This window comes from Garra rufa, chromosome 11, assembly GCF_049309525.1.
Source record: "Garra rufa chromosome 11, GarRuf1.0, whole genome shotgun sequence".
Lineage (NCBI taxonomy): Eukaryota > Metazoa > Chordata > Actinopteri > Cypriniformes > Cyprinidae > Garra > Garra rufa.
The window spans coordinates 32,943,267-32,957,073 of NC_133371.1; the positions used below are offsets into that span (position 1 = coordinate 32,943,267).

A 13,807-nucleotide genomic window follows, 5' to 3' on the forward strand; every position below is an offset into this window, starting at 1 on the left:
AGTAAGAACTAGCTAGAACAAAATATTCAATTTACTTTATTATTCGAGATTTACACAAGAAAAGGGAACACCGAACATTCCAGTTCAGTCCATATTTAAAAGAACTCTCCTTCAAAACAACACTATCAGAAAAGAAAGCAGTAACTAGTCAATTCCTCTCATAAAACTAATAACAATCATTCCAAATCTCTATAAATCTGTGAGAAAATTGCAGAAAATAACATTTCTAAAACTAGATTAGATCTTGATCAACTAGATTACATCTGCCACACAAATTTAGACTTGTATATAAAGATTGATCTATACATATCTTTTATGATACAAGCGAACTCCCTAAGCACACAAATTCACAGTCTCTCATACACACAAAAGTGCAGAATGAAAAGTCTAGGATTTCAATCCAGAAAAAAAATTATGAAAAAGTGACTAACCTTCACTGAAAGTGTCAGTGATGCCCTATTAAATAAGTGTTTCACTTGCAACTCACTAAACTGCAGAAGAAAACAAGCAAATTAGTTAATTCTCATTCTCAATTGTTAATCCTTCCCAATTATGTTTCATAATGAATGTTATATGAGACATGCCCTATAATTGACTTTTGGTCCAACTTACACGCAGATAAAGAGTTTATGTCAAACAGATCACTACAGTTATTCTGTTAAACCTTAAAATGCACATCAACTGTTACTGAATCATGTGTGACTGAATTATAGCATCAATACTATTAAACGGTTGCACATGCTGATACTGTGACGCTTATTCAGATATTACAAGGCCTTTACGGAACAAACGCAATTAAGTGCAATTACTTCACAAACAAGATAAAACAGCAAGTGCAATGAGGCAAAGTTCTACAGCTACATGTTGTCAAGCACTTACCTACATACAGTTCACAGTCACATCTATGAATTGATCAGGTGTCATGATGCATTAACCTAAAAAATGTTTTTTAAAAGTCAAAATAATCAGCAGTTATTGCATCCAGTGAGTGACACTATATAGTGCAACAAATACCCATTATAGTCACCCTATGAAATAACTGTTTAAAGGAGACAGTGAGTATGACAGTGGCACAGTGCTTCATTTTAAGGTCTGTGTGGGTGTCCGGCTTCATCCGCTAGATTGAGAATGTACCCAGCTATGTCTTCCTCCGTAGGAGCATCTGACATGACCCATGATTCATTAGTGGCAGTCACCTGAATCCGACAGACGGGGCAGTTTCTGCTCTGACCGCTCCTATTAGAGGCACAGACACACAAAAGAACCGGGTTTGTCATGGCTCATTAAAATTATTTATGGATTATGTCATTATTTACGCTCATAGTGTTGATCCAAACCCACTTGACTTTATTTTTTTTCCCCATACAATGAAAGTGAAAGAGGACTAAAGCTTTTAAGATCTAAAATTATATAGCAGCATATAAGTGATTACATGTGTATTATATTAAGTTATATTAATATTGTAAAAGTACATTTAAATTGAAAAAGTATGCAGAATTGAGTCTACATTGGATCCTGTTTAGAAATTTGAAAGCAGCAGTTCTGACTAAAACATTATTATAGAAAGTAAGTCATGAGTTTGGAACAATTTGAGGTTGAGTAAACAATGACCATTTTAATTATTTAGGTGAACTTTTCAATTAAAGGGATAGTCCACCCAAATTTGAAAACTCTGTCATTGTTTACTCACCCTCAGGTTGTTTTAAATCTGTATGACTGTTTTTCTTCTATTGAAAACACAGAGGAAGATAGTTAGTAACCAAACATTTTCCATTTCCATTGACTTCCATTGTATTTTTTTTTTTAATGGAACCCTATAATTGCGACTTTTTATCTCACAATTCTGACTTTCTCACAATTGCAAGCTTACTTCTCGCAATTCTATTTTTCCTCAGAATTGTGAGACTGTGTGAATTGTGTTTAAATCGCAAGTCTGTGAAATGAAGTCACAACTGCAAGATATAAAATCGCAGTTCTGATTTTTTTTCTTCAGAATTGCTTGATATAAACTCAAATGTGCAAGTCCTAAAATCAGTATTGTATGACAAACTTGTAATTGCAAAAATCCTGACTTGCGAACTAGCACCTCTGAGAAATGAAGTCGCAATTATATATAAACTGAATTAAGATATAAGCTCACATTCAGACTTTATTCTGAGAATTGCGAGTTATTATCTTGCAATTCTATCTTTATAACACACAACTGCAAGTTATGTAGTCAAGATTGTGAGATTTAAACTTGTAATTTTGAGAACAAAGTAATTTTTCCCCTCGGAACTAGACTTTATAACTCACAATGCGAGTTTGTATCTCAATTCTTTTTCTAAGAATTGCAGGGGAAAAAGTCAGAATTGCAGCATGTAAACAAGCAATTGTTTTTTTTTTATTCAGTGGCAGAAACAAGCTTCCATATTTTTGGTGTATAAATTAGGAAACAAAATTGTTGGGCTACCAACATTCTTCAAAATGTCTTCTTTAGCCTTCCACAGAAAGAAATGCAGTGCCTTGCAAATTTTTTATTTTATTTTTTATTTTATCGCTGTCTATGTTAAACTGTTTTAATTACTTTTTTCCCCACATCAATCTATACTCCATCCACCATAATGACAAAGCAAAAAACAGAATAGTCACAACTTCATAAATTCATTACAAAAAATCTGAAATAAGTACATTGCATAAGTATTCATACCCTTACTCAGTACTTACAGTAGCGGAAGCACCTTTACAGCCTCAAGTCTTTTTGGGTATGATGCAACAAGATTTGCACATCACCATTTGGCAATAATCTGTCATTCCTCACCTCATCTCTTCACCTCTCAAGCTCTGTCAGCTTGGATGGGGTCTGGCAGACATTTTCAGCTTTCCAACCAAAGGCTTTGTCTATAAGCTACTCTGGCTGTGTGCTTAAGGTCACTGTCCTGTTGGAAGGTGAACCTTCTGCCCATAAAGCCCAGATCGGTGGAGTGTGGCAGTGATCTCCTCCGTAGACATTTGATCATGGAGCTCAACTAGAGTGACCATCAGTATCTTGGTCACCACTCTAACCAAAGCCCGTCTCCATCAATTGCTTAGGTTGGCCAAGAGGCCAGCTCTAAGAAGAGTGGTGGTTGTTTCAAACGTCTTCCATTAAGGGTAACAGAGACTACATAATTCTGTGAACCTTCAATGCAGCAGAATTTTTTCTGAATTCTTCCACAGATGCAATCCTGTCTCAAAGCTCTACAGGCATTTTTTTTTTTTTACCTCAGGGCTTAGTTTTTGCTCTGGTATGCATTTTCAGCTGTTAGATGTTTGCCTTTCCAAATCATACCCATTCAAATGAATTTGTCACAGGTTAACTCCGCTTGAAGTGCAGTAACATCTACAAGCAATATGAATGCTCCTGAGCTAAATTTTCAGCTGTAACAGATTAGGGTATAAATACTTATGCAGTGGAATCATTTCAGTTTCTATTTTTTGAAAATGAACAAAGATGTTAAAAAACTGTTTTTGCTTTGCCATTATGGTGCATAGAGTGTAGAATGATGTGGGGAATAAAATAATTTAACGCAGTTTAACATACGGCAACAACATAACAAAATGTGAAAAAAATGAAGGGGTATGACTATGAATATTTTCGCAAGGCACCGTATCTTCTTTTGTCTTCCACAGAAGGTAAGTCATAGAGGTTTGGTATAGCATGTGGGTGAGTAAATGATGACAGAATTTTCATTATTTGACTGATAATAAATCACAAATTCTTACCACTTGTCAATACACTTCTGACAGAAGCTGTGTGCACAGGGCAGAATAAGATCTGCTTTTCCATCCATACAAATACAGCATTCCTCCTCATCCGTCAACTGTTTCACCCTGTTACAGAGCAAAATTGACATGGTGAGACAATGAGTCATCTATTATGCATCATTACATCAGGTGCAGATTTAGTAAACAAAACAAATGCAGTTATTAAACTACCTGCCCATCCACATGCTGGCCTGGCAGGTAGCTTCTGATGACAGCGGTCCACAGGATCCCTCTGCTCCCGCCTCTAAACTGAATACTTCAGCTGCCTGACTGGTGATGTCTTTGTAGAGCTGGATAAACTGGTACAGATTCATAATACGGGAGGCCTCCACCATTCCATCCTCCTTGTTAATCTACAAGCACACAGAGAGAAAACAATAACAATTCCCATCCCACCCTAGATAAACATCAATCACACATTTCAAATTTACAGTGCAGAGCAAATGACTAATGTCTATATTATTTAGTTCAACTAAATAAATAAAATTCAGATCAATTCAGAGACTTCTAAATTAATCTCACCTTGGTGCACACTATTCTCACAGCAACCTTCCATAACACTGTTGCATCAGATCCCGGCTGTACTTCAAACAAAAGATGTTTCTTTTGGCCAGAGGCTAGTTTAGCAGTTCTGTGGATAAAAAAATTTAATCATATTACCTTTTACATCACATCAAACTGGATAATGTGTTTGTTTTCAGATTAAACACCAAACTTAAAAATATGCAGGAAATATAGTGAGCTCATTCTTACTTTTTGCACTTTCATAAAGTAATACATTTTATAGTTGTATATTTATTATAACTATCATTTGTTAAAAATGTTTCAGTACTACTTTAAACAGCTTTCAATGCTAAATTGAACATCCAAATCCTTATGAACTTTTGACCGACCTAAGCTCACTTTTAGACTTCCCTTGCAGGAAAAGAAACACTGACTGAGTCTGAGTAAGCATTATATACAGGATGGACCAGAAGGAAATTACATTTTTATATGTATTTTATAGATATATGTGACCATGAACCACAAAACCAGTCATAAAGGTCAATTTTTTGAAATTGAGATTTATACAACAACTGAAAGCAGAATAAATCAGCTTTGCATTGATGTGTGGTTTGTTAGAATAGGACTACATTTGGCCAGGATACAACAATTTGACAATCTGAAATCTGAGGGAGCAAAACTAAATAAATATTGAGAAAATCGCCTTTAAAGTTGTCCAAATAAAGTAAAGGTAAAGTAGCAAGCTCATTGGCTGTGTATGCAAGGTGAACCAGTCAGCCCTGTGCCAAGCAGTTAAACAATGTGAATATCATCAGGCTGCGCCATCTAGAGTTTTATGACAGAACTTGTCATTACTTTTAATATGATCAATAACATTATGGTTTACTTGGGACGTCACAGTCTTATCAAACTGCAGCAGTTTACTGCCTAAAAGTTCACTTACACGTCATTGAGCTCCGCCACACGACCCAAAAACTCATCATAGGTGAGGTAGCCACTGTCACGCACTAGCCCCACATGTTTGATCAGTTTCTCAGGCAGTCTGGTCACTGCCTGGCCAGAAAGCTGCTGGCCCATCTTGGCTCCAGATGGAGGGCTGCTCCAAAACAACTCTAGACCTCATTCACTGCTGGAGGCCCTAGATAAGAGAGAATGTTGACATGACACATCATGCAGCGTGACATGTTATAATTAATAAAAAAAACTACTTTAAACCGCATTGTCTTACACATGGAATTTTAAGACCATTTGTCACACCAAATGTATATTTACATAAAGTTCAAAAGGCTAAAATGTGGTTAAGATTATTAAAAGAAATAGTGGCAAGTCACAGCACCTAAAATATAGATGTTTCTTTATACACACACCTGAATGAAAACTTTCAAACCCTCAAACCTGTAAATAGAGTTTGGGGATTTCATGTAATTATTTTAAATCGGTAATGTAAATGGGCCATTCTACAGAATTAGTTCAAAGTCAGAGTAGGAAACGTCTTGGGAAAAAAAAAGTCACGTTTCTAGTAACTGTACAGTCGTGGCCAAAAGTTTTGAGAATGACACAAATATTAGTTTTCACAAAGTTTGCTGCTAAACTGCTTTTAGATCTTTGTTTCAGTTGTTTCTGTGATGTACTGAAATATAATTACAAGCACTTCATACATTTCAAAGGCTTTTATCGACAATTACATGACATTTATGCAAAGAGTCAGTATTTGCAGTGTTGACCCTTCTTTTTCAGGACCTCTGCAATTCGACTGGGCATGCTTTCAATCAACTTCTGGGCCAAATCCTGACTGATAGCAACCCATTCTGTCATAATCACTTCTTGGAGTTTGTCAGAATTAGTGGGTTTTTCTTTGTCCACCCGCCTCTTGAGGATTGACCACAAGTTCTCAATGGGATTAAGATCTGGGGAGTTTCCAGGCCATGGACCCAAAATTTCAACGTTTTGGTCCCCGAGCCACTTAGTTATTACTTTTGCCTTATGGCACGGTGCTCCATCGTGCTGGAAATGCATTGTTCTTCACCAAACTGTTGTTGGATTGTTGGAAGAAGTTGCTGTTGGAGGGTGTTTTGGTACCATTCTTTATTCATGGCTGTGTTTTTGGGCTAAATTGTGAGTGAGCCCACTCCCTTGGATGAGAAGCAACCCCACACATGAATGGTCTCAGGATGCTTTACTGTTGGCATGACACAGGACTGATGGTAGCACTCACCTTTTCTTCTCCGGACAAGCCTTTTTCCAGATGCCCCAAACAATCGTAAAGAGGCTTCATCGGAGAATATGACTTTGCCCCAGTCCTCAGCAGTCCATTCGCCATACTTTCTGCAGAAGATCAATCTGTCCCTGATGTTTTGTTTGGAGAGAAGTGGCTTCTTTGCTGCCCTTCTTGACACCAGGCCATCTTCCAAAAGTCTTCACCTCACTGTGCGTGCAGATGCGCTCACACCTGCCTGCTGCCATTCCTGAGCAAGCTCTGCACTGGTGGCACTCCAATCCCGCAGATGAATCCTCTTTAGGAGATGATCCTGGTGCTTTCTGGACTTTCTTGGATGCCCTGAAGCCTTCTTAGCAATGCAGTGGAAAGTTTTTTTCAGGATTAACTTAATTTTCATGGCAAAGAAGGACTATGCAATTCATCTGATCACTCTTCATAACATTCTGGAGTATATGCAAATTGCTATTATAAAAACGTAAGCAGCAACTGTTCCAATTTCCAATATTTATGTAATTCTCAAAACTTTTGGCCACGGCTGTACAGTTAATTGTCATATTGTATTTTCAGAAAGTTTTGGAATATTTGTCCTCTCCCCAAATTTGTCACTAGCGAAACACAGTAATATATAACTCAATAAGAAGGGTTATATTGACCTATTAAGATTTTGCTTACATCTTCCTTGTAAATATATATTTCTTCTATTTTATTACAAGATTTTTAGAGGTAAATCAATAATTACCAACATTTCAAGTGTGATTTATGAGATTTGTTGTATTTTGAATCCAATTGTTCCATTGTAAAAGGCAAAAAGTTGATCATACTGATTTCAAACTTAAGGATGCATTAGTTTGAATATACATTTAACCAAACACTAGCATAACATCTTTGTTGATGATTCAGTATACTTGATTTTTGACAAAACATCCCATGTTTTGGTCGTGACAGCACATTTTCAGTATTGACGGTATTGTTTCAATAGTAGTGACCACATTCCATTACAGAATTTTAACCCACATACAAAATAAAGGTGCTTCACGATGCCATAGAAGAACCTTTTATGTCTAAATGGTTCCATAAAGAACCTTTACCATCTGACAAACGTTTCTGTTTCACAAAAGGTTCTTTGTGGCAAAGGAAGGTTCTTCAGATTATAAAATGGTAAGAAAGAGATGGTTCTTTAAATAACCTTTGACTGAATGGTCCGTTGTGGAACCAAAAATGGTTCTTCTATGGCATCGCTGTGAAGAACCTTTTAAAGCACCTTTATTTTTAAGAGTGTACTAAAACATACTGAAAACTGTATTAAAATTGTTTATTTCCCCAAATAAAGGATTATGTGTTTCCTTTTGTCACTACCAAAACAATGATGACATGTTTCAGCCACGACTATTACGGTAGTGCCAATTTTATGGGATAACATCCAAAAAAGACGTCACTTTGTGGTATGGTAGTGACAATTTTAGATACTTTTGAACTTAGCTCAAAGATACTAATTAGCACATGGTTAGCTAGCACAGATCTGACCAGGTGTACACATATACAAACTAAATGGTATGAAATAAACAAAAAAAGTGTTTAATTATAGAAAATTGTGTTCGGTAGTGACATTCTTTAAAGATACACACAGATATTTCATACCTTTGACTACATTTACCTCAAAATGATGGGGCATATCTACTCACCATAAATATTTCCTGATCATAAATGTAGAGGTGTAGTTAAAATCACTCTTAGCCAATGGACTAAAACACACACTGTTTTGGTAGTGAAATGAAAATGCGGGGCACATTTTTTACATAAAGTTTCAGAATTGACAAATAATTTTTTTTGTTTTGTTTTGAACTTCATCTTTTTTATATCAAAAATATATATTTAAAAATAACAATAGAATAAAATGCAAATATTTCAATATAATTTTCATAAGATAAAGTCTAAAAGAAATTTAGGGGTTAGGGTTTGGGACAGCCAACTCCCAATTGCAAGTACCCACTAAATGATCATATATATATATATATATATATATATATATATATATATATATATATATATAATGCTTACTGATATTTTAATTAGTATTGTCAATTTTATCAATAGACAATAAAAGAATCTTAGTAAACTAATATTTGAATACTTAAATGCTTTTTAAATGTATTTTTGCTTGTGGGACAGAAGTTTGCACCAATTCTGTAGAATGGCCCATGTATTGTATTATGTTTGCTTTCTGGACCCCACTGTCCATATATTTTAATCTAAAATATTGATAAAAAATAAAGTTTATGCTCATGTTATTAGTCAGCTACCTACAGCAAAACAATGTGAACGTGATGTGCTAACGAAGCATGCCACGAATCTACTTAACTTATATATTACTATCAATTACTCATACATCAGTCATTTTTCATAGATATCGATGAATGTCTCAAGCGGTTACTGATATCAGTGGTACATTTAAGTTAGTTGTTTACAATAAATGTGCACCAATACTTTCGAACTGAACAGGTGTTTATTCATCTTCTTACCTACCCTATTGTTTACCAAAAATAACAAACTGTTTTTCTAAAGATGTAACAACCAAGCAGACGAATGAACCATTCGCATTTGTTTCAGAATGTAAAAAGGCGACGTAAATATATACGAAGTTTATTTAAAAACATCTAGCTACTAGTGTTAGCGTGGCTAGCCAAAACAATACATAAAGATCGTAACGCAAACACACCCAACACTTAGCAATAGCTACAAATGTACAAGAACTCAGCGAAATGCAAATAAATGACTACAAACCTGCTGACATTTGTTTTATCCAGGCAAATATTCGAGATGACAAGTAGGAATATTAAGTAGCAAGAAAACCTTGACGCGGGTTGATGATGTCACAAGCTCAATGATAAAATCCACTGAACCTTGATACAAGTCAACTAGTACAACTGAGGAATTTAAACAGCACAAATTGTCATTAAGCCTTATCATATAGCCCTATTAAGAACAGATTAATGTTTACATCCGTTATTAATATTTGAGAGCAAAATAATATTTGAAAGTATGAGCAGCACATTAAAAACAAAGGAAGATTTGAACACTTTTCCTACAAAAAAAAAAAAAAAAAACTTTGTTCCAAATCCATACGACTTTCTTTCTTCTGTAAAACACAAACTTTAAAAAAAAAAAAACAGTGTTTTTTTAGGTTGAGTCTGGGTCTTGTTCCATTTGAAGGATGAGGTTGTTGCATTTCCTGTGGTTGTTGTCTTTGCTGGTCTGTTCTGACACACAATGCCTTTCACTTATTTGTTTCCACATCTCAGTTTCAATAGTCTGTTTTTGCCTCATTCTGATCCAGGATGGAAACCGCTGTCCTCTTTTACTATAAAGCAAAGTACACTAGTAGTCAGTGAAGAGTATGCATGTTACAACTCTTTTCTCATGACAGTGGATCAAACACTTACATTTTGAGATACCAAGCTGCACCTGCCGCTATCAGCAAGAACAGTAGCACGATGGAAATGATGACAAATGTTTTGGGAGCTGCTAAAATATAAAAAAAGCAAAATAGTTTGATAAAATGAACGTGCTGTTATTGAATTATTAAGGAGGTGATCTAAGTTTCAAAATCCAACCTCTGATGGATAGTTTGCTGGGTGTAACAGTCTGGGATAATGCAGGCTGGCCTGTTGGAGTTAAACTATGCTGAAGAAGAAAATGAGTGGATGAATGAGAGGAAGATGAGGATGAGAATTTGGGCGAAGTTCTGGGAGGCGAAAGAGATGCTGGGCTTGTAGTTGTCTGCGAACTGTCACTGATGTTATAAAGAAGTGAATGAGAGGAAGACGAGGATGAGATTTCGGGCAAAGTTCTGGGAGGTGAAAGAGTTGCTGAGCTTGTTGTTGTCTGGGAAGTGTCACTGATGTTAAAAAGACGTGTTATAAATGTTGCAGAGTAAGTTTTGAAAGCAAAGGAAATGGATGGGGTGGATGTGTGGGGAGGAAGGGATCTTGATGTGTAGGCAGGAGTAGAGGTTGACTTAATAGATGATGGATGGGTTGTTTTAATGGAGTAATGGATGTTTGATGATGTTCTTCCTGCTGTTGTAGGTTGAGGCCTGCTTGATGTTGTTTCAAATGATCCATCAGGACCTGAGGTGCATTGTGAAAGACATCTTAGTAGAATAATTTACTAATTTTTCAATTATACACTACCAGTCAAAAGTTTTTGAACAGTAAGATTTTTAAATAAGACTCTTCTGCTCACCAAGCCTGCATTTATAATTTGATCCAAAATACAGCAAAAATGTTTTAAAATGTATTCATGTGAGCAAAGCTAATCTCTCAGAATCATTACTCCAGTCTTCATTGTCACATGATCTTTCAAAAATCTTATTATATGCTGACTTGCTGTTCAAGAAACATTTATTATTATTATTGTTATCAACGTTTAAAACAGTTGAGTAAATCTTTCAGGATTCTTTATAAAGATCCAAAGATCAGCATTTATCCAAAATAAAAAGTTTTTGCAATATTATACACTATACCATTCAAAAGCTTGGAGTCAGTATAATTTTCAACACTTTTATTTGGCAAGGATGCTTTAAATTGATCAAAAGTGATGATAAAGACATTTATAATGTTATAAAAGATTTCTATTTCAAATAAATGCTATTCTTCTGACATTTCTTTTCATCAAAGAAACCTGAAAAAATTCTACCCAGCTGTTTTCAACATAATAATAATAATTTTTTTTTGAGTAGCAAATCAGAATATTAGAATGCTTTCTGTGAGTGGAGTAATGATGCTAAAAATTCAGCTTTGAAATCACAGGAATAAATTACATTTTAAAATATATTTAAATAGAAAACAGTTATTTTAAATAGTAAAAATATTTCACAATATTACTACTTTTGCTGTACTTTTGTTGGATCAAATAAACGCAGGCTTAGTGAGCAGAAGAGATTAAAAAAAAACATAAAATCTTACTGTTCAAAAACTTTTGACTGGCAGTGTATATTTGTAACAATATCTAAAGTCCAAATATCAGCATATTGTAGATTTTTTAAATCACATTTTAAACACCATTATTCCAAATTTCAGGAAACTTATTATTATTATACTAGTATTTTCAGAAACATATTTTAAATACAATTACCTGCTGGTTTAAAACAGTAAGCGTCAAACATTTTGCTGATGTCAGCTCTCCAAACAATAACTCCTAAAGTGCTTTTACCACATTTTTCGCTTTTCTCGGTTCGAGGAATGACTGCGATTTGCTCCTCAACCCAACCAAACCTGTCAGAAAGCATGATATTGCAGTCTTAGAAGAAACAGAAACTGTAGAGTTCAAATACAACTGATAATGACAATACATTCACAGAATTTATTATTATAAATGTGGGTATCTAGTGTATTGTGTTATTGAAGATCTCTACCATATTAAATTTAATTTAAAGACAGATGTCTTACCAGAGTCTGGTATTGTACTTTGAAATGACACAAGGCATGCAGATTTTTTAAGTAATAGTCATATTTCCTAAAAAAGCAGATCAATGTCATATATCTATAATATTATTTTTAATTTGACGAGGCCCTATATAATGTCTGTTTAATTGTCATTTATTAAACAGTGATTTACCTGCATGTCTGTAAGCCATTTTTGTTTGCTGTTTCCACTTCAGCTTTTGTAGCAATTCTCATTTTAATAGCCTCACATGCCTCTTTGGCTGTGGTGGCATTAAAACTGTACTTGTAGGTCTTGGTTTGGACTAACAATACTCCAGAAATTCCATCATTTGAAGGGACTAAAAGCAACCAACAAAAGATGGTTTTAATAAAGTACAAAAGTATAGATTTACCAATTTAAATGCATTTAAACAAGAAAGAGATAAACCTACCTTGGATTTGACCCACATCTAGACAGATTGTGCTTGTAAATAAGATGAGTGGTAGACATAACGGTAACCAGACTCTAGCCATGACTGCAGAACATGCCACAAAAACTGTATAGAAGCTTGAACACAATCATTCTGATGATGCTGCAGAAAGAGACCCGTAAAAATAAGAAAACAGGAGGTTGAGGATGATCTGTAAGATGACCTTCCCAAAGAGGGCATTTAAAGCTAGGGCAGAGGATGACTAAAAAGCTTTCACTTCCTGTGGTTGTGTACCATCTTTGAACTTTTTATGTACATCATTCACATATAGAGAATCTGGGCAAGTTGAAAAAATATCTGACTTCCAGGCAGCTGTATTGTCAAGTCACTGTTATTAATAGGTATGGCGTTTTTACAATACAGATTGTGTCAAAGCAGCTTTACAGTATTAAAAATGAAAAAAGTGTGTCGAAGGAGCCAAAACGCCATCGTTCTCCTCTGGACAGATGAAACCAGCAGTTTAATTCCAGGCTACAACAGAGTCAGATTGTGGAAAGGACTCATCGATATCCTTAGATTTTTGGACCCATACAGTACATGTCAGGGATTGAGCACCACCTGCTGGCCAGACTAAAATCACCTTCAGCATAATAGGAAGGTAAATGGGCAGCGCATTCTGATGGCCATATGAGTTTATCATGATACTGATACGCTCAATCATCAGAATGCGCTGCCACCTCAATAAATGAGGAACCAAACTCTGGATACTGCATGCAACAGCTGCATTTGGTTGCTGTGCCTTAATAACGCTGCTCTAATAGGGATAGCGTATCCTGAAACACTCAATACGGCCATCAAAATGCGCTACCACCTTAATAAATGAGGAACCAGACTCCAGCTACTGCATGCAACAGCTGCATTTGGTTACTGTGCCTTGACAAAGCTGATCTAATAGAGGTGTAGTGCATCCTGACACACTCAATATGCCCATCAGAATGCACTATCACCTCAATAAATGAGGAACCAGACTGGCTACTGCATGCAACAACTGCATTTGGTTACTGTGCCTTAACAAAGCTGATCTAATAGAGGGTTCACGAGTTCACACTTACATATATAATAAACTGAGAATGGGTTATGCATATTTGGTGAGCTGTTTGATGGAAGGGAACCACCCCCCCGGTTAGGAAAGAAAATAGTTGTAAGTGTGGAGAGGGGGTGCTCCTCCCGAACTTTGTTAATAAAACATCATGTAATGCATCCTGACAAGCTCAATACAGCCATCAGAATGCGCTACCACCTTAATAAATGAGGAACCGGACTCTGGCTACTGCATGCAACAGCTGCATTTGGTTGCTGTGCCTTAACAAAGCTGATCTAATGGAGGGCTAGTACATTCTGACACGCTCAATACGGCCATCAGAATGCACTACAACCTTAATAAA

At 35.7% G+C, this 13,807-nt stretch overlaps 2 protein-coding genes across 2 annotated transcripts; both read right to left on the reverse strand.

Annotated features, from left to right (window-relative positions):
- Positions 1–20: 20 nt before the first annotated feature.
- Positions 21–9,384, reverse strand: rnf141 (ring finger protein 141). Its single transcript, XM_073850040.1, has 6 exons — positions 9,290–9,384; positions 5,234–5,428; positions 4,309–4,417; positions 3,958–4,139; positions 3,745–3,852; positions 21–1,236 (listed from the first exon to the last, which is right to left on the reverse strand). The coding sequence occupies exons 2-6, from the start codon at positions 5,365–5,367 to the stop codon at positions 1,086–1,088; spliced, it is 684 nt and encodes a 227-aa protein (XP_073706141.1). The 5' UTR covers positions 5,368–5,428; positions 9,290–9,384; the 3' UTR covers positions 21–1,085.
- Positions 9,385–9,568: 184 nt separating this feature from the next.
- Positions 9,569–12,470, reverse strand: lyve1b (lymphatic vessel endothelial hyaluronic receptor 1b). Its single transcript, XM_073850039.1, has 6 exons — positions 12,384–12,470; positions 12,125–12,290; positions 11,642–11,781; positions 10,120–10,635; positions 9,949–10,030; positions 9,569–9,866 (listed from the first exon to the last, which is right to left on the reverse strand). Exons 1-6 carry the CDS (start codon positions 12,463–12,465, stop codon positions 9,686–9,688), a joined length of 1,167 nt encoding a protein of 388 aa, XP_073706140.1. The 5' UTR covers positions 12,466–12,470; the 3' UTR covers positions 9,569–9,685.
- Positions 12,471–13,807: the final 1,337 nt, after the last annotated feature.